The sequence below is a fragment of the Alnus glutinosa genome, chromosome 6 (assembly GCF_958979055.1).
Source record: "Alnus glutinosa chromosome 6, dhAlnGlut1.1, whole genome shotgun sequence".
NCBI lineage: Eukaryota > Viridiplantae > Streptophyta > Magnoliopsida > Fagales > Betulaceae > Alnus > Alnus glutinosa.
This window is the reverse complement of record NC_084891.1, coordinates 23,447,182-23,470,749: the sequence shown is the minus strand read 5'-3', so window position 1 is coordinate 23,470,749 and position 23,568 is coordinate 23,447,182. Positions and strand designations below refer to the sequence as shown.

Here is a 23,568-nt window from a genome sequence, read left to right as displayed (position 1 = left end):
AAATCGTTTCCTAGAGTCAAATTCCATTAAAAATTTTGACAAATTCTATTAGGCGCTACGTCAATCTCAATTCTAAAGAAGCATGGGGCATGGGGTAGATGGTTCTGGTAAATCACCTTGAATGGAAAAAAAAGTTCCCTCAGTTTTAACACTGATCACATGCAATGGGAATGGGGTCTCCTGAGGTTCTTGTGGCTGAGTGGAGCTTACACTTACGTGCTAAGGCTGCAACTTGTGCTATTATTATTGCATTGAATGGGAGACTTGCAGCTTCGTTTTAGTAAACATGGTAGACCACTGAGTATTGTAATCATAGATGATGATGCTTTACTGCCAAAAACATCGTAGTCGTGGTCGTCATCAGCCAAACCATTTAGCTAGTTTTCCACAAAGTTCTTGTGGGGGGTGGGCTCCTTCACTGTCTAATCATCTGGGTTAGGTTTTTTCAATCTAAATTGTTGGAAAGATAGCACCTCATGTGTATGCGCGGCCAAGGTTGTCCCATGTTGTTCCCCATTCAAAATTGAGTTTTGTGGCATTTGGCTTGAATTGATTTCTAATCAGCTTATCGTTTCCGAGATGGGCTAATTTGAGTCCTATCAAATGTGGCCTTGATTTTTTTATTTTTTTTATTTTTTTTATTTTTCTGAGGTCAATATGTTCTGTCTTATGCTAAAGAATTCATATTAATTAACACATAACACATCAAGTCTAATGGGACAGTTTTCGGTACGGTATGAGCAACCTTCGATATCTAAGTCAATTTTTGAGATAAAAGTATGCTTAATATTCAGTCTTTTGTTTATACATGGATATGAGTCTATTTATAAACAAAGAGGTGAAATCAAACCTGACTTGAGTTTACTACTCCCACCTAAATTAAGAGTGTCTCGAGTTTGATTTGGTCTGAGAGTTGGACTGTTCACCAGATTCTTTAAAGAGTCCTTATTTGATCGAAATTGAGACTACTACTCCAATTCAACTTGGAGTAAAATCATTCTCAACAAAGTCTATAATTGTTATAAGACTGTTGGATAGGGTTAATAATATTTTACAAAATTTTAATACGAAATTAATGAATTAAAATTTTAAGGTACAATTTATTTAATTAAATAAGTTCGAATTATAATTGACATATATAATCTTATATTTCCCAACTCAATTTCATTTGTCCCAAAAGTACGAGCCGTAAATTTAGTATTACAGTTTATAAGGCTGGCCTTCCAGAAAAGACACGAAAATCATAGGTTCACTGAATGCTACTGCTCTTTGTCCTTTTTTGTTTTTTGACCAACCTGTTACTTTATCCCTCTTCCTTCTGGACAAAATCTCGTACTGTCAATATGACAAAGAAATATGAGGGGTGCTACACATGCAGAGGGTAAGGGACACCAGCGAATCCACGTGGACACGATATTGTATGGAAATATTGATAAGAGATATTATATCTTGCCATTTCATAACATAATTATAGATTTTTTTATTAAATAAAAAATTACAAAACTAAGTAAATAGGTTGGGGTCTAATTTTGTGTTTTTTTGTAAAAAAAATTAATAATTATATCTTTAGGTGGCAAAATATCATTTTTTTTTAATTGAGAATTTTTGTAATTATTATTATTTTGACATATAAAAAAAATTGGCTGTTTACTCTTGTGGACGTAAGCACATTATCAAACTATATAAATTTTCAGTGTATTTTTTTTGTTCTCTTTACTTTTTAATAGATCGCACCTAATTAATCTCGAGAATCCCTAATAGTTATATTTTGTTCAGACACTCTAATTTCAGTTCTCAATTTGAAACATGATTGAGGAGCACATTATCTTCAAACTTTGAACTCTGTTTACTCATTTTACCCAAGTCTAGGGCACAAAGTTTCAATTTCTTATGGTAAGCTTTTCGAACCTTGTAGTATTTTGACCGAGTATTTGAAGCATCGGCATATTTATCCTATTGGGCAGAGGACAAGGATCCTCTCCATTATCCATTTGAAATGAAAAGGATTCTCTCCGGTAACAATGATAATATAGTTGTCTTTTCACATTTTTATAATATGTAAAAAAAATAACTACATCTTCACTTTTACATTAAAGAAAGAGAATCATCTCCATTTCATCCAAATTCTTGGGCAAAAGGACGGGCTGTTTTTCATTTCCTATGAATGCACATGGGGCATTCTTCATTTTCAGATCAAATCAGGAGGTACAAAGTACAAAAATCATAAATTTTCTTTTTTTTTTATCAAATCTTTTTTTTGGTGGTCCAACACTGAAATCAATATTTGTGAGTCTCAAGAAAGCAGTGTGGTAGCGCCGTAGCGGCCCATTTCAGGCAACTCACGGGGCTAATAAAATTTATAATTTAAGGCTTCATTTGTTTTGGCTTAAAATATTTTAAAAAATATATATATTATTTTTTGTATTTTTTTTAATATTTGATGTGATCGAAAATAACAGTCATATTAAAAATATTTTCCGTTGATTGCGCAAACCATTGTACAGACTTTTTGATTCATGTTCAGCCGGAATGTAATTCCGTCTCTTCGATCTTTGTTTTGGGATGTCTCCTTCTCATCTCTACTCTGTTTACAAAACTCTTTTTTGTTTGTTTGTTTCTTTTTTTCTTCGTCGTTGTATACCAAAATAAGATGACAAAACGAGAACTTTCGGATTACTGCCGCCAAAGAGAGTAGACCAGGGAGAAATTTGACTCCATAAATATTAAGACTCCACAAACCGACTTACATGACAGCCAATTTCCTTGGCCTTTTTGTCAAGAATTTATAGATTTTCTGACTTTCATCTTAACTGTATTTTAAGACCGTTAAACTAACACTTATTCCAAAAGCTTAGGGGTAATTACCTTTTCCCCCCATGAACTACCGGTCAATGTCATTTTGCCCCCATGAACTACCACTTAGACCAAAAGAGAGCATCAAACTACCATTTTTATACACGTTGCCCCCTTCCGTCAGGAATTCCGTTAATTTTGGATGGAATATGCCATTTTTTACCGTTAATTTTGACTTAAAGACCAAAATACCCTCTACAGTAATTAATAAAAAATATTAAAATTAATATATTTTTTTAAAAAAAAAAAACCAAAAATCTGAAGGAAAAGGGGTGGCTGCCGCCACCCCTTTAGGTGGCCGGGTGGCCTGCGAGCCACCCCCAGAGGTGGCTCCGGCCACCTCTGGGTGGCTCGCGACCCACCCCGGCCTAAGGGGTGGCCGCACGGCCTCCCCAGAACCTGGGGGGGCCGCGCGGCCACCCTAGGTCATTTCTAGGGTGGCCGCGAGCCACCCCAGAGGTGGCTCCGGCCACCTCTGGGGTGGCTCGCGGCCCACCCCGACCTAAGGGGTGGCCGCACGGCCTCCCCAGAACCTGGGGGGGCCGCGCGGCCACCCAGCTTTCGGGGTGGGCCGCGAGCCACCCCAGAGGTGGCTCCGGCCACCTCTGGGGTGGCTCGCGGCCCACCCCGACCTAAGGGGTGGCCGCACGGCCTCCCCAGAACCTGGGGGGCCGCGCGGCCACCCAGCTTTCGGGGTGGGCCGCGAGCCACCCCAGAGGTGGCTCGCGGCCCACCCCGACCTAAGGGGTGGCCGCAAGCCACCCCAGAGGTGGCCGGAGCCACCTCTGGGGGTGGCTCGCAGGCCACCCGGCCACCTCAGGGGTGGCGGCAGCCACCCCTTTCATTCAGTCTTTTTTTTTTTTAAAAAAAAAAATGAGGGTATTTCAGTCATTTTCAAAATTGAGTTAGGGCATTTTCGTCTTTGCATGAATTAGACTGACAGAAGGGGGCAAAGTGTGTAAAAATGGTAGTTTGATGCTCTCTTTTGGTCGAAGTGGTAGTTCGTGGGGGCAAAATGACATTGGCCGGTAGTTCATGGGGGGAAAAGGTAATTACCCCAAAAGCTTAAGTTAACAGGAATAGATAAATTTAATCATTTAATCATATTTTAACATTTTTCCTAGCTCACGTGTGGGCTCAAATCTCCTTTTAATAAGTAAGACCCAACGCATGGAATATTTAATTGAAATTGGAGGTAAATGACGGAGTCAAGGTTCAAATTCAAAGCTTCTAAAAGCTTCTACTCTGATACTATGTTAAATTACCACTTGTATTTAATCATTTAACAATACTTTAATAAAGACATTTGTACAATACATTTCTTATTTAAACATATTAATGCTTAGATTTTATAATCATGATTCACAAGTTTATTAAGAAAATATGTAGTCGATTGGGCTTTACACATTATAAATATAGAGGTTTAAATTGTTAGAAAAAGTAAAAGAAAGCAGAAAAACGAAATGCTCCTAAGGTGCGTTACAACGTCGCTTTCAGATTTTTCTATTATAGCAGGAGACAGATAGAGACTTTCTAATTTAAAATACAGAAGAGGACAGTAGTTACTTCTATATTATGTTGATAACTGCTAATCCATCCGTCCATAATAATTTAAGTAACAATCATAAACTGTTATTTTAACATACACTTAATACTGACTATCGGATCAAATAACTGTCAATGATTATTTAATAATAACTATTAGATCGTTATGAATTAATCTCAACCGTTAGATCAAATGTGATTTGACCTTACAGTTTATTTTAGTGATGGTCCAGTAAATCCAACCACTGGATTTACCTAAAAAACATCATATGGTTTAGATTAAATCACCACATCGATTGATCATGACCATCCAAAATTGAAAGTCATAATTAGATCGCTCCGAGCTAAGTGCCAAGTGCGCCATTAAAGCGCTACTAGCGCTCTACAGCCCACTGCCACACGCGCGTGCATCAGTGCTTCACACTAATCTAGAGTATACATGTACGATTATACACCCAAGGATTACTTAAAATGCTTAAAGTGTGTTGGGCCTTATAAATGCCAACTACAGTTTCTTATTTTTTTCATGTGGTACTATCCTCATTTAATGCTCTTTAACGTCTTCCATTTTAAAACATTCTCAAGACGCAAAATAAAATAAACATATATACATATTAATTTTGAAAATGCTTTAACATAAATTAAGCTCACTGCCTAATATTCTTTGTGTTCTTCCTCTACCATTCTTCTTTATTTTGTTTTTATTATATGCTTTATCGTCCCTATTTTAAAGTCTAAAACCCAAATTAAAGATTTTATGATAGATTCCGTTGATGACCAATTTTATATTTGCACTAATTAATTCTCCCAAATAATCTATTGATAGTCCTCGACAGATAGCTCAATCGATTGGGAGCTACGCCTCATGAAGCGGAGGTCATTAGTTCGAATTCTCCTCCCTTTTTATGTAGACATGTCAAAAAAAAAAAAAAAAAATCTATTGATAAAAAAGATAATTGGTTAATCCTACTATAAGATATATATGCCCTCGAAAAAGTACAAATACTATTCGCATAAGATTTGTAAACTAAGAAGTACACTAGTGGAGAAGTAGTTTAAGCCGCATCCTTGACTAGAAATCATGCCGGTGGGCGGTGGTTGCTATAGATATCTTAATGCTTTACAGGCTGACAGATTAAGACCCAAAAAGTCATTTTTTCTAGCTGATTCTTTTGTTATTGTTGCTGTCAATCTCTGTAACCTTTCTTTTTCTTTTTTCTCAGAGGAAATGAACAGGAGAAAAAGATCGATGCAGAAATTAGATTGACTTGATTCCCGCTTGCTGTAAAGGTATGGAGCCCGCCCTCTTCGAGTATCTGTTTGCCGGCTTGAGACCCAAAAAGACGGTGGGCCCTCAGGACCACGGTGGTCCTACCTTGGCTTATTATCTTTGTCGGCTCGGACCGGTTGGTATTAGGCGTTAATCATGCAACATTACGCGTGGACAGTGGAATTATGTTCAACCCAATCCGCCTCACATGAAATGTTTTGACTACGGTGCCCATCTTAGGATTCTTATTTTTTTAAACATGGGAAACATGGGATCAAGATCGATCCGCTTAGTGTTTGGCAAGAGTGGAATCTGGTGGATAAAAAAACACTACAATAAATGTTTATGTAGTTGTTACCCGATAGGTGTTTGGATAAGGCGGGTTCGTTACGACCCTATTCAAGCCTTGTTTAACTGTTTTTATCGGCGGCCTCAATTCTTGGCATTCGTGCCAATAATCAATAGGGCCGCGTAATTCATTTGATGCATTTTTTCCTAATTTCTACTTTCTCTAGCGCTTAGTATTGGGTTGCCAGCCTAAATTGTTGTTTTTAGTTATAATTCTTCTTCATTTACCTAAAAGAAAAAAGGTTAACTTCACAAAAATGTATCGAATTATATATCGTTTTGAAATAAGAGTACTGAACTAGCAAACGTTTCAAACTGGGGTATCTACGTTTCCAAACGTCTCACTCGAGGGTATTCCGTTAGGATTTGCTGTTAAATTCTGCAAAAAATTTCAAAATACATGTGTTTTTTTTTTAAATAAAAAAATATATAAAAATTTTCAAAGATTCAGGCATGGGTATTTTTAGAAATTCCGTTAAATTCTGACCAATACTTAAATCCTAGCATTTTTTCTTTTCTTTTCTTTTTTCCCTAAAAAAAATGGTATTTTTGGTACTTCGTTAAGATTTAACAGCAAATCCTAATGGAGTATCCTTAAGTGAGATGTTTGAAAACGTGGATATTCCAGTTTGAGACGTTTACCCTTATCTCAAAATAGACTATAATTCAATACATTTTATAAAGTTATATCTAAAAAAAACTACAATAATGTAATTAACTGCCAGGTCGTTGCTCTTTTTCCCCTAAATTGGCCCAAAGACATGTCAAAAGATTAACTATTAGATGAGTAAAACAGCAAATTACGGTTGAAGTGGGCCAAAAAAATGATTAAATGGCAGAAAAGCAACCCCACCGAATCGGCTTTCACTCTGATCACCGTCAAAATGGATTTCATTCATTCAATAAATATTGAAGACTTGGTAGGGTAGAAATTCTGGTACCATTGCCTGCTGAAATGCTCTCCGTCGGCTGCAAAAGTGCGCCCAATTCTGTAGTGAATTGAGAAACGTGGGACTCGAGTCATGATATGATCGGAAACTGGCCGGTGGGGTCGTTTCCCGCAATGAGCTGGAAATGTGAGCATCTAATACAGTGCATGGATATCAGATCGCTTGATTCATTATCTATTATAAAAGTTCCCTACAGAAAAAAAAAAAAAATAAAATAAAAAATAAAAATCCTGTTCTGTAGCTATTAGGGGGCAAGTGGGGAAGAATCTTCTTGCATGGCTCTTAATTAATTTGCCTAAAAAAAAAAAGGCCATAATTATTTAAACATCAAATTTAATGAGAAAAAAGGAGAACCCAAATTGTGGATGGATCATAAAAGCTGAAACACTAATAAACCATATTCATTAGTTGAAAATGATTGTGTACAATAGTTCAGTAAATCCATAATTTTTCCTAGACAGCCAGCCGACCTAAAATGGGATGCACTAAGATTAGCACTGACCATTAAATAGACATTAAATTATGAAATCAATGATATCAATCGTCAAGTATAGCTAGAGCACTCAAAAGTTAGGCATGGGTTGAAGTCTTTATAGCGAGGAAATCGCAAGAAAACTAAAATATATATAGCTCTCAAAAGTTAGGCATGGGTTGAACTTGAACCTAGGGTTGAAATCTTTTATAGACAAGGAATTGACTACAAAGCTAGTAATTTGGACTATTCATTATGGACCTTCATTTTTGTTTTCTCCTCGCAAACAATAAAATTTCAACTATATATACATAGTTGGGTTTCGTGAAAATAATGTCCGATCTATCTACCAACCAACCTACCTGAGAATTTATAAATAGCTGTACACTGAATCTATTCCTAACACACATCAATAACCGTCCCTATGATTCACGGTACGAGGCAATATGCATGGTAGGAGCTAGTTGTGAGGCGTAGGAAATATTGGGAGTAAAAAAATCTCTAATGAAGGTGTAATACGTGGCATATGGTTATGGAAAGATTCGTTATAAAAAATGGCATACATCAGGAAAAAAAAAAAAAAAAAATATGAGACTTTCGTCTTATTCCTTCCAACCCTACGTTCATTTTCCTAAGGCTATTTCTTTTGATTTATACTGACTTAAATGTCGATAAATTTATTTTGCAAGCTAAAATTTATTTGTTTAATATATTTTAAAAATATATTCATATGGATATTACCTTTTTGACTTTTCTAGTATTATACAAAGTCGTATCATAGGAATGTACATACTAACCAACTACTCTCCATTCCCCAACCTCCCACCCCATCCCTTAAATGCCAAAAAAAAAAAAGAGGCTTTAATAATATTCGCAATCATGATGTTAACGGTAAAAGTAAGCTTAAAGGTGTCGATGATGAGGGTGCCATAATTATTATTCTACTTCACTAGACAACCTTGGAACTTACTTTTGGTGCATTATGAAATTCTTCGGATTTTTTGATAATTTATTGTTGAAATTACTAGTAATTTAAATAGTAAATACGAATGAGTTGATATAAATTTTGTCTGTTCCAGCATGTGATAAATTTTATATTATTTTTTTTACATTATTGTTCGAATTATAATAATTCAAATAGAAAAATGATAAAAAAAAAAATCCCTAAAAAAAAAAGAAAAAGGTACAGTATCAAAGTGAAATTCTTACCTGGCAGTTAATTATGAAATATGAAAACGTAAAAAACCAAAGGAAATTTTACCCACGCAAGAAACCTCTTATCCGTTAGCCCTGGGACCCAGCCAGCTCACGTTAATGCCCCGTGACCGAAAAAGCACGTCCTCCTCCACCTGAAACTTGAAATCCCCGTGACAACTCTTCCCCGCGGAATTCAAATACCGCGTATAGACCACCGCTAAACATTTCAAACGGACAATTGAGAGAGAGTAACTGCTCCTCCGTGACACGCACGCATCCCACTGGTCCATATTTCCCCGACACCTCACAAAACTCGTTCACCGACACAGCGACGCGGCAGAGTGGGCCCGCTTCGGTCACACACTACCTTAAAAAAATAATAATAATTATAGTTCGCCAATTTGACCTTCTTCATCATCGTCTCATGTGATTTCTCTCCTTTAATTTTCAATAAAACGTATAATTCCGTAACTTTTTTAGAAAAAGAAATTCAATATTTATTGTATTTTTTTCTTTTATTATAAACTATAATTTAAAAGTTTTAGAGAATTTGTAAGGTGTTATGCGGTGTAGTTTGTACCCAATGAAGGCCGTTCACACCACTGTACACGAAATGAAAGTAACTAACCGAGTTACGATCTTACCCTTTGAACCTCACAGTTGGGTCAGAGATACGAGGGCAAAGAATTGAAGTATTTGTATTGCTCCATTCCTGATTCCCTGAACAAAATCACCCATCTCAAAAAAATAAAAATAAAAATACAAAGCAGGAATCTAAAATAGTCAGCTTTTTGCGCTTTTGGACGGTCTGCAAACCTGACGGAGTGATTACCGCCGTTGAAAATCTGTCTCGAGCACATAAATAAAGCCTTTAAATCAGTATTGTAAAAATAAAAATGAAAAGTTAATTACTTTTTAATATTAACTCAGTGTATAAATTTAGAAGTAAATTCGATATATAGTAGGGAAAAATAATGGGTATTGGTTTGGGTCCACGTGGGAGAGAAATTAAATGAGTGGAGCCAGGATGGAGAGAGCTAGCTCATGCAAGTGTGAATGTAGCATTAATTAACATTATAAATAAATGGGTCAAGTCCGGTAAATCAGGCACAAGTCAAATGTGATCCATATTCCATATGCTAATTAATTACCATTTCTTTTATATGATTCTCTCTCTCTGTCTCTCACAGAGATCTACCTTACATGCATACCTAGATAATGGAGTAGGCGGGTAGCCAGCAAGGAAAAATGTCCCAATTGTGACTATGTTTGTTAACGTGTTTTAGATAATACTTTTTGTTTTTAGTTTAAGTGTTTTTGATATTATTTAAAGTAAACACTTTTAAGTACTTTGTGAGTAGACATGCTATTTAGAGTCCGTTTAGATTTGTGATTTCAAAAAGTAGTAATTTAAAAAATAATTTTTAAAAATGTAGTTAAGCGTTTGACAAAATTGTAGTTTGACTTTTAAAATCGCAGGTTAACTTTTAAAATTCTGTATTTTTAAAAAAGCACATCGTTACCCGCGATTTGAAAAAACAGTTTTCTGCGTTTTCAAATCGCCATTTTTTAAAAATACAATTCTCAAACGGTTCATTTTCTACGATTTAGTTTAAAATCACACTGCTTATCTATAAAATCGCAATTTCAAACACATGCTTAGTATATTTGGGTCTTTCTTCAATTCAATGGTTAAATTTTAAAATGAGATGATAGAAGAAAGATAAAAAATACCAAAAAAAAAGAAAAAAAAAAAGTAGAAACTATGGAAGTTTTTTATTCTATAGATAGAGAGAGAGGTTTTCTAGTCTTTTAGAGAGAGAGAGAGGCATAGGGTCTATCCCAAGAGAGAAAATAGGAAGCTCTTCATTTCAAACGGTGTCGATGATATCACGTGGCATGTGACTAAAAATAATATAAATGATGAACATTATTTTTATACCGTTAAATACAATAATAATAATAAATTCTGAATATAAAATAACTCGTTCCATTTCAATACGTCGCCCCCAAAAGAGGCTCATGCATTGACATGTTGGATTCATTAAACAACAATTTACTGCTGGATGGTCGGGGTGAGCTTCCTCTCTCTCTCTGTGTTATTAATGAGTTGGAAATGGGATTTGGGATTTTTTTTAATGGGGGGGGGATTAGGGATATATTAATAAGAGAGAATAAACAGTTGGGGTTGCAGCTTCATTGGTAGGAGAGAGCGTATTTAAGAAGAGAGGGGGGGGAGTTGAAATTAGTGCTAATACAGGCGATAACAATTAACACAACCGTATGGAATGCAATAATTTTACGTCACATTTATTAAAGTGATGCACAATTTTGTATAGATTCGTAAATGAAAACAGATATTATAAAATAAAAACAATTTTAGCTTTCACGAGCTCTGTCGTGATTGGAATCATTGGATCGGTACAAAATCCGCTGCTCGCTCATTCTGCCACTCTCTCCCTGTCTTCCCTCTCTCTCTCTCTCTCTCTCTCTCTAAGCGTTCAGCACAGTGAAAGAGAGTGAGAGAAAGAGCTAAAAGAAAACAACTGAGTTGTTTGAATGAATTCTTGCTGATTTCGGGGCTTCTTGATTTCTCTCTTACTCTCCTTTCTGTTTTTTCTCTCCAGCTCTGCCTCCCGTAGAGCAAGGTACTGTTTGCTTTTCCACTACTTCCTCTAGCTTTTGCTTGATTTGATATTCAAATGATGTATTGCTAGTTTCTGATACCCATTGAATTGATCTGAATGGGGTCTGCTCGTTTAATCTTGGTCTGGTTTGGATTTTAGAAGGGATAGTGAACCAAAGTGAATTTCTTTAATGGAAATGGAGTTGCCTTTTTGCGACTTCTGGGTTGCGGAACTCGCTGATGGTGATTTTGTTGTTTTGTTATATAAAAATGTACCTGCTTTACTTTCCCTTCTTTTTTTATGAATCTCAATTACGTTTTTTTTTTTTTCCTTTTCTGGGATCATGCTTACTTCTTTGTTGGGAGAGTTTCTTCTTGGTGATTCGGTTTGTGGATCTAGTATCGTAAATTGGGGGCCTATCCAATCATACAATTTCCTTATATTCCATGTTTTAGCTCGCTTGAACGAAACACTCTTTTGGGTTTGCTTGTTTCTTAAGATTTGACGCGTTTGAGTGAATAACGTTTCTGGGCATCTGTATTCATAGGCTTTCATTAGTTTTTTTAGTGGAGGGTTTCTCTGTTTCTTTTTATTAACTCTGTTTGAGTGGAAGACTTTCCTGGATTACTAAGTTTAATTGTAAAAGGCGTAATTTATTTTTTTCTTTTGTAATTTCACGTGGTGGGGTTTCCAGGTCAGAGGATGTCCAGGCCTCTGCATAGAGGTGTATCTGGGGCACGGATCTCTGGAAGCAGCCAAGATTTGTGGGACTCTCAGAAGAAAGATAAAACAGAAAAGGAAGAGTTGGATAGAAGAGGTTCTGATCAAAGTTATTTACCCTTGAGGTTTCCTTTTAGGCTACTTCTCCCAGATAATTCTTCTCCAAAATGTGGTATTACCGAGAATGGTTTTGCATCTGATTCCTTCGTTGTCGGAACTCCGAGAAGTCGGCACAAATTAGCAATGCTGCTTTTAAAGTTCAGTTTAGTATTGATTGTAATTCTTGCTCTCACTGGATCTTTTTGGTGGACGATTTCTATTTCAACGACCTCGAGAGGCCACATATTCCATGGCTATAGGCGACTCCAAGAGCAACTTGTTTCAGACTTGTGGGATATTGGGGAGCTTTCTCTTGGTTCCTCAAAGCTGAAAGAGTTGGATTTCTGTCCTCAGGAGTTTGAAAATTATGTTCCTTGCTGCAATGTTTCGAAGAATCTTGCTTTGGGTTATTCTGATGGAAATGAATATGACCGGTTCTGTGGGTACGAGCCGAGGCAAAACTGTTTGGTTCTTCCACCTGTAAATTACAAGATTCCTCTCAGGTGGCCTACTGGAAGAGATGTCATCTGGTTTGCAAATGTTAAAATTACCGCACAGGAGGTAATGTCCTCCGGAAGCTTGACCAAGAGGTGAGCAGAGTCTCTTATTAACCAACTCTCTTTTATGAGCTTAACATTCCCCTAGATCTTTCTTTAATTTCTCCATTCCTTGGGGTTGCAGGATGATGATGTTGGAGGAAGAACAGATCTCCTTCCGTTCAGCTTCTCTCATGTTTGATGGCATTGAGGACTATTCACATCAAATTGCAGAAATGATTGGGCTGAGAAATGAATCTAACTTCATTCACGCTGGGGTAGGTAATTATTTACTTTTTGTTAGGATCCACATGTTAAACATGGTTTTTGTTTTATTGTTTTGGTTGTCTTTCTCCATTGTCCATCAGCCATATTCCCTTGTACTTCAGCTCTTCAGCCTGGTGGTTGGCTTAATTATTGCCATTTGCCTAATTACAATAAACTGGTAGGTTCCATGCCAAAATACCGCCCTTTCTGTAGGGTATCCAGTTGGACAAAAACAAAACATAAAGAAGTAAAGGAAGAAAGAACCCCTCTTACTATCGAATAGAGAAGCTTGTTAATGAATGTATCAAATGACACCTTTCCCTGAAAGTGCAAACCTGGAAGCATAAAGTTTGAAATGTTTCAGGCATATAAACCATAGAGCAAATTCCAGCAAGACTGGTAATTCTGCAGCAATTTCATGACCCTATTGACTTCTTTTGTCAGTTTCTTCTGTGTTATGGAACATTTAATCCAGGTTGCTGTCTACTGCTTGATTTGCCAAACATGGCAGATCATCTTATGGTTACTTTGTCATTTTTTTGACGTGAAGGTTAAAATCATACAGTAACATAAGTATCTTTCTCCAATCTATGTATTGAAGCCTTATTTCTGTATATCGTGATGTATTTATGTGTATCCTTCTGATGTGTGATTATGCCCCTACTCAACTTGAATAATTTTTCAAAGACTTGGCTTGGAAATTGCCATCCCTTGTCTGAAATGATGACTGAATGTGATGATCTCATAAATTTTGCAGGTTAGGACCATCCTGGATATAGGATGTGGTTATGGTAGCTTTGGAGCACATCTCTTTTCCAATCAGCTTTTAACTATGTGCATTGCAAACTATGAGGCTCTGGGCAGTCAAGTTCAACTGACTCTTGAAAGGGGTCTTCCTGCTATGATTGGTTCTTTTACTTCAAAACAGTTACCATATCCATCTCTCTCTTTTGACATGTTGCATTGTGCACGATGCGGCATTGATTGGGACCAAAAAGGTATCAATACTTGAAACTTGAAAGTTAAATTTCAAAGTGATACTAAATTTTAGGATCTAATTGGATAAAAATTCATGAAGGACATAATTGAATGTACATGCAAATGTTCATCCACGAAGGCAAACATACTTCTTCCTCTTTCTTTCTTTTTTCCCGTATATTTTAGTTTGTTTCCAATAGGGTACTAAATCACTGGTGTCCAAGTTACTAGAAAGTATTAAAAAAAAATTGTTTTTATATTGTTTCCCTATTCGAACAAGATACGTAAATATCCGCTTTCATATTCTTTCCTGGAAGTATTAGGGCATGAATAGTGGATCTTATGTTTTTACATCCTTCAACTGGTGAACATACCAAAGTATATCATAAAGCTTAGAATTGCTAAATCATTAAGACTATTTTGCTTCGACATAAATGAAAAAAAATGTTTTTGAGAAAAATGAAGTCTTCTCTCCATTGTTTGGCTGGAACTAAGCAAATTTTTGGGAAATTATTTTCTATTGTTCGCTTGCAATGAAAATCAATATTTTTTGAAGCATTTTATAATCATATAAATAACATTTTCCATCAATTTACAAAGGTAGAAGCAATCTGGGCATTATCAGAATGCCCATTCCACAATTTGCAAATCTGACTGTTATCAGATCCATGTCGTGGGACTTGCATAAAGATTGAGTTTGAACAAAGTACTCGGAGGGGTATCCCGATCAACAATTTAAGGAGCGAGGCTTGCTATCTGATTTTTGGAGAGTTTAAGAGATCTGCTTTGTTGATTTCCAGAGAGGGAGGAGTTTTCTTGTCAAGGTTGGGGTGTTGGTGGGATGGAGGAGGTTTTCACATCTGGGAGGTGAAATCTTGAGAGAGGAGAGAGATTCAAAAAAAGAGTGAAAGAATATACTTAGTGAGAGTGTCCATACAATTTACGGAGAATTAACAGCATATGTATGTGTGTGCGTGTGCGTGTGTGTGTATATATATATATATATATAGAGAGAGAGAGAGAGAGAGAGAGATAGAGAGAGAGATTCTTGCAGATTACTAAATGATTTTATGGAGTGCTGATTGGTGCGTTTGTTGCTGTTGTGAGAAAGAGAGAGAAGAGAAGAAAAAGAAGAGGATAAGCCGTCTTGCGAATTTTGTAGCCAGGAGCATATTTTCAATGGCTGGTTGACTCATTTGCTACTATTTGCTTTCTGAATTTTGATTTAATATACTTTTAAGAAAACCTTGATCGACTTGATTTTCCTTTTGATAGTTCATTTCTGAATGCAATTGGTACAGTAGCTTATGATATCCTTATTTGCTTGGAAGAATATCTAGAATATACAATGTAAAGTTAACAAAAATTTAATTCCTTTTAAATGTATGTTGGGAGGAGGTAGAATAGCAGAGGAGAATAAATAGCCTACTTATTTTAGTAATCTAATACTAAATTGGGATAACTTGTTCATAGATTCATTTGTTCATTAAAGAAATTATTCTGGTCTACTTAAAAATAAAAACCAGCTAATTATCACCAAGGAGCTCAATAAACTGGAGGCTAGACGACTTTAATGGCCTGAAATTTATTATTCTGGCTTTTTGATGTTCCTTATTGGAGGTGCATTATTTTAACAGCATTTATTGTGCTATTATCATCCTGGGTATCTTGTTTAAATATTGCTTTTGAAAACTAGTCCTTTTGATCTGTGAAACTAGCTCTTTATGTTTATTCATAAAAAATTATACCTCTTTATGTTTGCCTGTGTAACTGTATAGTCATGTCATGTGTTACAGATGGTATTTACTTGATTGAAGTTGATAGAGTTTTAAAGCCCGGTGGATACTTCGTCTGGACATCACCACTTGCCAATGTTCAAGGAAGATACCGTACCAAAGAGAATCCAAAAATGGGGAATTTCGTTCGTGGTTTTGCGGAAAATCTCTGCTGGGAGATGCTGTCACAACAAGATGAAACTATTGTATGGAAAAAGACTAGCAAAAGGAATTGCTATAGTTTAAGGTAAGGCTACCAACATAAGATACCCTGACCCACTGGCCCCTCCCCAGAACCCCACCCACAAGACAGACACACACACACACACACAGATTTGGATGTAGGTCTAGATAGATATAAGAGGATTTCTATATCATAAAATATGGGTGGTTTTGTCCATAAGTAATAATCCTGATTCATAATATGATCGACTTGTATTTATAGGAAGTCTAGCTCGGGCCCTTCTATATGTAGCAAAAGCCACGATATTGAATCTCCATATTATCGATCACTGCAAGCGTGCATAGGGGGAACCCAGAGCCGCAGATGGATTCCTATTGAAGAGAGGAAAACATGGCCATCAAGGGCTAACTTGAACAAGAGTGAACTCGCGTACTATGGTAATTCTTTTGTTCTTGCTCACAGGTTGGAACAGCATGCAAATAAAAAAAATAAAAAACCATTGAGGATTTGTCCATAATATCCTTTCCAATTTAAATGTTTTATCAGGTTTGCAACCCGAAGAATTTGCTGACGATAATGACATCTGGAAAGCAGCAGTCCGTAATTATTGGTCGCTTCTGTCACCGATAATATTCTCCGATCATCCAAAGAGACCTGGTGATGAGGATCCTTCACCACCTTATAACATGCTTAGAAATGTGCTAGACATGAATGCTAATTTTGGTGGTTTCAATTCTGCATTATTGGATGCTGGGAAGTCTGTGTGGGTCATGAATGTGGTTCCTACGAACAGACCCAACTACCTTCCCTTGATCATGGACAGGGGCTTTGTTGGTGTATTGCATGATTGGTAATGCCGCCTTCTTCTTATCATTTTCTTTCAGTATATCCCATACATGTTAGCGTTCTTGGTTCTTACATGGAATCTCAACCAAATATCATGTTGCTTCAGTGCTTCATATATATGCAAGGATAGTGTAACAGCTTAATAAGTTTGGTTGGTTAACTCTGAATCTTTGATGTCACAACTGTGTCATATACTGATCCAAGTTGCATGTTTTCTTTCTCACTGAAGACGTAAAACATTCATGAGGAAGTGCATCAACCAAACCCTTTCAGATATCTCTCAATTGGCTGTGCATTTTTCAGGAGTTTTAATTTTGGCAATTTATTTGGTTGGTCATCTTAAACAGAATGCAGAAACACTAACTTGGTAAAGGGGCTTGACCTTCCAATCCTGTTATTGAACTTGGCTTGCGTACATGTCTAATGATGGAAGTGTTGATTGGAAAATTAGCATTTAATTTAATTTTGTCAGTGTTTACCTCCCAATTTTATAATTTGGATATGTTATAGGTGAGAAACAGAGGCTGCTTAGTAACAGAAACAATGTTTGTATTTGAATTTTAGCATTCAAATAATTTGGAGCTCTGGAGTGAGTCGGGAATATTGGTGCACAAGTTTCTGAAAATTATAGAATAACTTTGAAAAGAAGTAATGCATGCTAAAGGATATGCCCACCAAACCAATATTATATAATACAGTTCAAGGAACCCATGAAAAACTTAGCATTGTTGTGGAATGATTCTTTTAAGTAACATAGATAGATTTATACAGAATAAATTAGGTGTAATTTGCTTCCTGAAAAATTCAGCCACTGTATTGTATATCTCTCATTATTGAAAATAATATAGGTTTGCTTATATTTTCATCCTGTATTTATGATATATGTTACTTTCCTTTCAGGTGTGAATCCTTTCCAACATATCCTAGAACTTATGACTTGGTACATGCAGCAGGACTTTTATCCCTTGAACTTGGTCAGCAGCACAGGTGCACCTCGCTTGATCTGTTCACTGAGATTGATCGATTACTTCGTCCAGAGGTACCAAATTATTTAGTTCTCTCTTTATGTTGCATATATGGTTATTTTGCATTGATCACCTTATTCTTGAAATAGATTTTTAATGGCAAAGATGGAGCAGAATAATCGATTAGACAGGCTTGAAGCAGTTGATTTGTGTGAAAGTATGAGAAATTGCACGCCATTAACATATTTGCATTGAGGAATTTCCCCACCATTTTTGTGTAGCTAAATTTATGTAATTTGCATTTTGATGTCATATTGTAGAATGAATACATGATTTTCATGCTTATATGTTACCTTTTAAAAAACTTCCGACTAATTACTTAAAATTCATAGAAAATGAGAATTATTAAAAATTGAAGCTTTTTTGAGGACCACACAAGGTGGTATTGTTTATTTTCTTTTTTTAAAAAAAAAGAATGATGTGATGCTATGAACTTGTCTATGGCATATGTTAGAATGTGGGAATAGCGGCCTTGTATTGTCTTTTACGTTCCTTGAGTGGCCTTCTGAGTATTTATAATTTCTGATAGACATGTCATGAACTCATGATGCAACTTGCATGCCTTTCTCATCATTTAATTGTGCAAGTTGCATTCCTTTTGTTCGAAGTGTTTAAAACCTTATATTCTTCTTCTATGAAATACATGTCAAAATCATTTGACCGCTGCCATGTGTTTATACTTGAGCTTCCTTTGTCTAGATTCATAGAGTTAGCTCATATTACATCTTTTGCAAATATATGTGTTGGTTAGTTATTATAAGAATGATAGGTAGGATTAATGCAGTACACTAATACTAAAAGGAAAGTGACATCGTACTGACTGATGTAAAAAAGGACATGTTTTCAGGCTGCTTGTTGCAGTAAACACTTGTTAGTTGTAATCACTTTATGAGCACAAACATTACAAGTTCATTTTCTATTGACCAATATCTGTGTTTCTAATCAGTCATATGAGTGATAAATACTCAGAATCATGTGTAAAGGCATAGCAGGAAAAAATAAATAAATCATATATCAGAAATAGCACAGCTAGGTGGTTGTATTGAAAATGAGTGTTGTTACTTGTTAGTTGATTATTTTGAGTACCACCAGAACCCGATATGCTTGTAATGGTCACTGTGCTGGATGGCGTTGCATTCGCTCTATCATGCTAAATATGCTGACGTCATTGGTTGCTGCAGGGTTGGGTGATAATTCGTGATGCAGCTCCCCTCATTGAATCAGCAAGAACTCTAGCAGCAAGGCTAAAGTGGGATGCACGGGTTGTAGAGATGGAAAGTAATAGTGATGAGAGACTTCTTATCTGCCAGAAGCCTTTGTTGAAGAGACAAGCAAATTAATTATGAGTTTCCAGAGGGAGGCCAAGAAGTTACGTCATAGTATCCATATTCATTTTCTGGATGTTAATTAATCATCAAAAGGCTCCGCCATGAAAGGGGGATTGAGAATTTTTGAACAGAAGAAACCAGAAAACAGAGAGATAAAGAGAAAAGAATGTTGGTGGAACCAACCACAAAAGCTATGTAGCCGTAAGGCCTACATAGGGAGATGTAATTAATTACATAGGATGAGATTTGATTTAATTTTCCATGTGATGTCACATTATAACAATACCCCACATGATTAAGATTGTCAAGATAATTACAGAATAATCTGCTGCTGTTTGCTCTAGTATATAAAATGCTTGGCAGTGCATTGTTGTGAAGAAATTGGCTGTTTCTTCATGTTGTGTCTTTGTGTTCATCTGAGATAAGCATCCATCGTTAAAGGTCAATTATTGTTCATGTTTGTAACATTCACAACAAATCTTTTCTTTTCTTTTTTGGTTCAATTGTATACGTCTGAAGCCATCAGTGTGGCCTTTCGCTGAACAAAGAACTATCTTTTTATCATTTTCTTAGACAGAAATTCGGTCCATATGGATGAATATAAGGTTTAGCAGTGAAGCTTACAAAGAATTATTGGGCCGCATGCTCTGAATGGCAAAAGTTGACACAGAAAGGCAAATGGAACCTTGTTCCAAAACCAGTGGGGGAAGGCAGAAGAATTAACCGTTGGAATTAATGTGATATTTTCATTCGAAAAGCTTAATAAATAATAATCATCCACTCCAAAAATCTGGGGATCCGCATAGAGAAGCCTCTCACTCAGTCACTCTCATCATATATTGAGCGAACAACAGCGAGGGTTGATATGTTGGATGAAGCACTTGAAAGCATTGATGAAGAGTAGAGGTTATTTACAGCTCTTTGTTGCAACCATGAATTGTTGCTCTCATACATATAGCTAGCAGACAATGTGATTCATAATTGGACACTGATCAAACTGTAAGAATTCATAATAATGAACGGATCGAAGATAGTGTACTTACCTTATCTCATGGAATTTATAACTCTTGATGAAGAAATTTGCAGCAAAAAAAAATTAAGCAAAGAGAACATATGATTCTAGAGAGAAAGATAACTCTTTTAAGTATGAATAAGAAATTAGGCCTCTTATATATATATATATATATGAGAATACCTTCTATAAGGATGGGTTGTAAAGCCATCAAAAACCACAAAATACAAATAAACATGAATACCCCCAATCATTTGAAACAAATAAATCTCACATGCTTTGTCTTATGAAACATATTGGCCTTGCTCGACGGAGTCCTTCAAACTTTAAACTTGGGAACAGATGAAAAGTTCCAATTACTTCAAACTTTTATCCAATCTCTCTGTTTAAATCTCCAAAACTTTTAGTCCACGTGAAAACAATAGAAAGCAAGAAAGGGTTTATTTAAAAAGCATACCTATTTAACACAAAGCTCCACCCAGACCTTCAAAAAGCCAAGATTTTTTTTTGTCTGTCACTCTAAAACCTTCAAAGCTCCACCCACTCCCCAGACCAACCTTCGGCAAATTCAGCAGGTTTCGGCGTAGAGAAAGAGACGTAAGATTCGGTGGGGTCTTCTTCGTAAAATAGAAAATTCAAAAAGTGCTATCTTGTCTTTGGTTTTTTTTTTTTTTTGGTATAAAATCCGGTGTTTTCATGATTAATATTTATCGTGTGTTTATATGATGTGTCAATATCGTGTGTAAAAGTTGAGTTTTACAGTCCATCCTTAACAAAGAGTCTCTCTCTCTCTCTCTCTCTCTCTCTCTCTCTCTCTCTATATATATATATATATATATATATATATATATATATATTATTTTCTTTTTCTATTTTCAGAAACCAACCATTGTATATAATTTTTCATAAAAGTTCCCTTCCCATAAAAGATATCCTTTCATGGATACTCTTTAAATTAAACCGCTTAATTTTGACTTTAAATACGAAGACTCTTTAGGGAAGTCCAAGTGTGTTATTACAAGGATTCATAGACAAGATATTAGTACAGTGGAATTAGATGATGTTTAAATAAAATGTTACTTGTGAATGTGTCAACAACCGACCTTAGCTCAGTTGGTAGAGCGGAGGACTGTAGTGGGAAAAAACACCCGTCAAAGTAATCCTTAGGTCGCTGGTTCGAATCCGGCAGGTCGGATTTTTTGTTTCACTTCTGAGTGCTAGCCTGATGTCTTTCTTTGTTTGAAGTTTATTGTATCCCTTTTTGGCGCTGAGCACCTAATCAACCATTTATAATCACTTTTTACTATATATAAGCCTGACAAGTAATCAACACCAAAACTTCCATGGCTTGGCGCTTCCTCCTGACCAAAACCCTAACGCTAGCCTTAAACCCTAACCCCAACCCCTCTAAGCCCTTCCTCACCTCGCCATTTTCCACCTCCTTCCTGGTCACCAAAACCCCCAAAAAGTTCAAGAAGAAACGCACAAAGAAAGAGAGCCCACGCACCAAACTGGTCAACTCGGAGCCCAATCGCATCCCTCACTTTGAGCACATCGTCGAGCGCGATGCCTTCTTACGATTCGTCACCAAGTCCAAGGACTTCCTCTCCAAGCAGCCCGAACACGTCCTCCGCCTCGACGACGCCGGCAAGCTCCACCGCGAGCTCGGCTTCCCGCGAGGCCGCAAGGTCTCCCGCTCCATAGAGCGCTACCCCTTGCTCTTCCAGGCCTACCGCCACGCCGACGGCAAAATGTGGTTCGGCTTCACGGAGCTCATGGAGGACCTGCTCGACGAGGAGCGAGCCATCGCCGACTCCATGGAGGCCGATCGGGTCACCACGGTGCGCAAGTTGCTGATGATGTCCGCGAATAAGCGCATTCCCTTGAGCAAGATTCACCATTGCAGGTCCTTGTTTGGGATTCCTGAGGATTTTCGGGACCGCGTCGCCAAGTACCCGAATTACTTTCGGATCGTGGTTGAAGAAGATGGGAAGAGAGTGCTCGAATTGTTGAATTGGGATCCGTTGCTGGCGGTGAGTGCGTTGGAGAGGGAGTTCGTGGTGGATGAGGACAAGGCTAAGAGGGCGTTTAAGTTTCCAATGAAGCATGGGAAGGATCTGGATTTGGACGAGGACGACACCAGGAAGCTCAACTTGTTGAACACGCTTCCATTGGTGTCGCCGTACTCCGATGGGTCGAGATTGGATGTTTGGACATTGGAAGCGGAGAAGTATAGGGTTGGGGTTTTGCACGAGCTTTTGAACTTGACATTGGAGAAGAGGGCTTCTATACATCACATTGTGGAGTTCAAGGAGGAGTTCAGTTTGACTAGGCATACTTACCAGATGCTTTTGAAGCAGCCTAGGACGTTTTATTTGGCGGGGACAGAGATGAACTGGGCTGTATTCTTGAAAGATGCTTATGATGAAAATGGGGTTTTGAAACACAAGGATCCACTGGTGGTTTTCAACGAGAAGCTGTTTAAATTCGCACAAATGCGGGAAATGAAGCCGGGTTTTGGCATTGACAAGAAATGATTTAGAGATGGACTATTTGGGTTTCTTTTGGTGAATCGGTAATGGGGTTTGAGGAGGTTGTCAAGGATCCATTGTTAGGTGCTTTTTACTGGTGGAGTAGCACTCTTGAACACAAAAGATTAAGGTGGTTTACATTGTAGATATATATATATATAAGGTATTACCTATTGATCCCTGCCATCTCTGTCTCATGTTTTTTTGTATCAATCGTCATCATAATTTTTGCCATTTTCTTAATTATGCCCACTAATGGAATGCAATAACTTGTTGTTGCTTGGAGCTGAGTTTAACTAACCTTTTCCTGATGTATAACTTTTAACACACTGTTAACATTTTCTCAAGTTCGAGTTCATTATGTTGCTTATGAGCTGGGGAATCAAATTATGTATGAATCTCTACTAATATCCAAAAAAGATGCTTGTAACTTTCTGTGTCTTCTGCTAAAACCTGTACTTCTACTAATATTATGCGGTTGAAAATATGCACCCCCCCCCCGCCCCCCCCCCCCCCAAAAAAAAAAGAAGTACTGATTGACATTTAACACACAACAGTTGACAGAATTAAACACTGGCAAATGAAAAGTTGTATTAGGAAGGCTCAGTGAACTACAGCTTGAGGATTCACCCTACAAGGACCACATGTATATGGTTTGCTTACTGTGTCGTTTTGTAGTTGATATGTTCCACTCAAAGCCTTTCATGATTGTATAGAATTTTTTATCTGTAGTCAATGTCCTCCGATTGCAAGCGTCAAAATTATTTAACAACTTGTTAAGTTCAAACCTTTTTATAAGCCGAGTACTAGAGAACTGGTTTTTTTTTTTTTTTTTTTTTATAGATCTAGAGAACTGGTTTTTAAAGCAAAGTCTTGTAGTCTGCAGCAGTCAGTGCATTCTAGAAGCATTTTTTTCGTACACTGGCACATGACTAGGCACTGCTTGGAATGCCGTAGTTCCCCTCAAAATGAGTTAATTTTCTTTTTAAAGCATAATGTCATATA

At 36.9% G+C, this 23,568-nt stretch overlaps 2 protein-coding genes and 1 non-coding gene across 3 annotated transcripts; all 3 read left to right on the top strand.

Moving 5' to 3' along the window:
* Positions 1-11,074: 11,074 nt before the first annotated feature.
* On the top strand, positions 11,075-19,344 carry LOC133870384 (probable pectin methyltransferase QUA2). The gene is made up of 9 exons (XM_062307494.1): positions 11,075-11,283; positions 11,957-12,671; positions 12,763-12,895; positions 13,642-13,882; positions 15,659-15,884; positions 16,083-16,258; positions 16,368-16,671; positions 17,568-17,706; positions 18,874-19,344. The coding sequence occupies exons 2-9, from the start codon at positions 11,965-11,967 to the stop codon at positions 19,030-19,032; spliced, it is 2,085 nt and encodes a 694-aa protein (XP_062163478.1). The 5' UTR covers positions 11,075-11,283; positions 11,957-11,964; the 3' UTR covers positions 19,033-19,344.
* Positions 19,345-21,130: 1,786 nt separating this feature from the next.
* TRNAY-GUA (transfer RNA tyrosine (anticodon GUA)) lies at positions 21,131-21,227 on the top strand. The gene is made up of 2 exons: positions 21,131-21,167; positions 21,192-21,227. It is a non-coding gene; the product is annotated as a tRNA-Tyr (tRNA).
* Positions 21,228-21,273: 46 nt separating this feature from the next.
* On the top strand, positions 21,274-22,840 carry LOC133870991 (protein WHAT'S THIS FACTOR 1 homolog, chloroplastic). The gene has a single exon (XM_062308314.1). It carries the CDS (start codon positions 21,376-21,378, stop codon positions 22,567-22,569), a length of 1,194 nt encoding a protein of 397 aa, XP_062164298.1. The 5' UTR covers positions 21,274-21,375; the 3' UTR covers positions 22,570-22,840.
* The last annotated feature ends 728 nt before the right edge of the window (positions 22,841-23,568 follow it).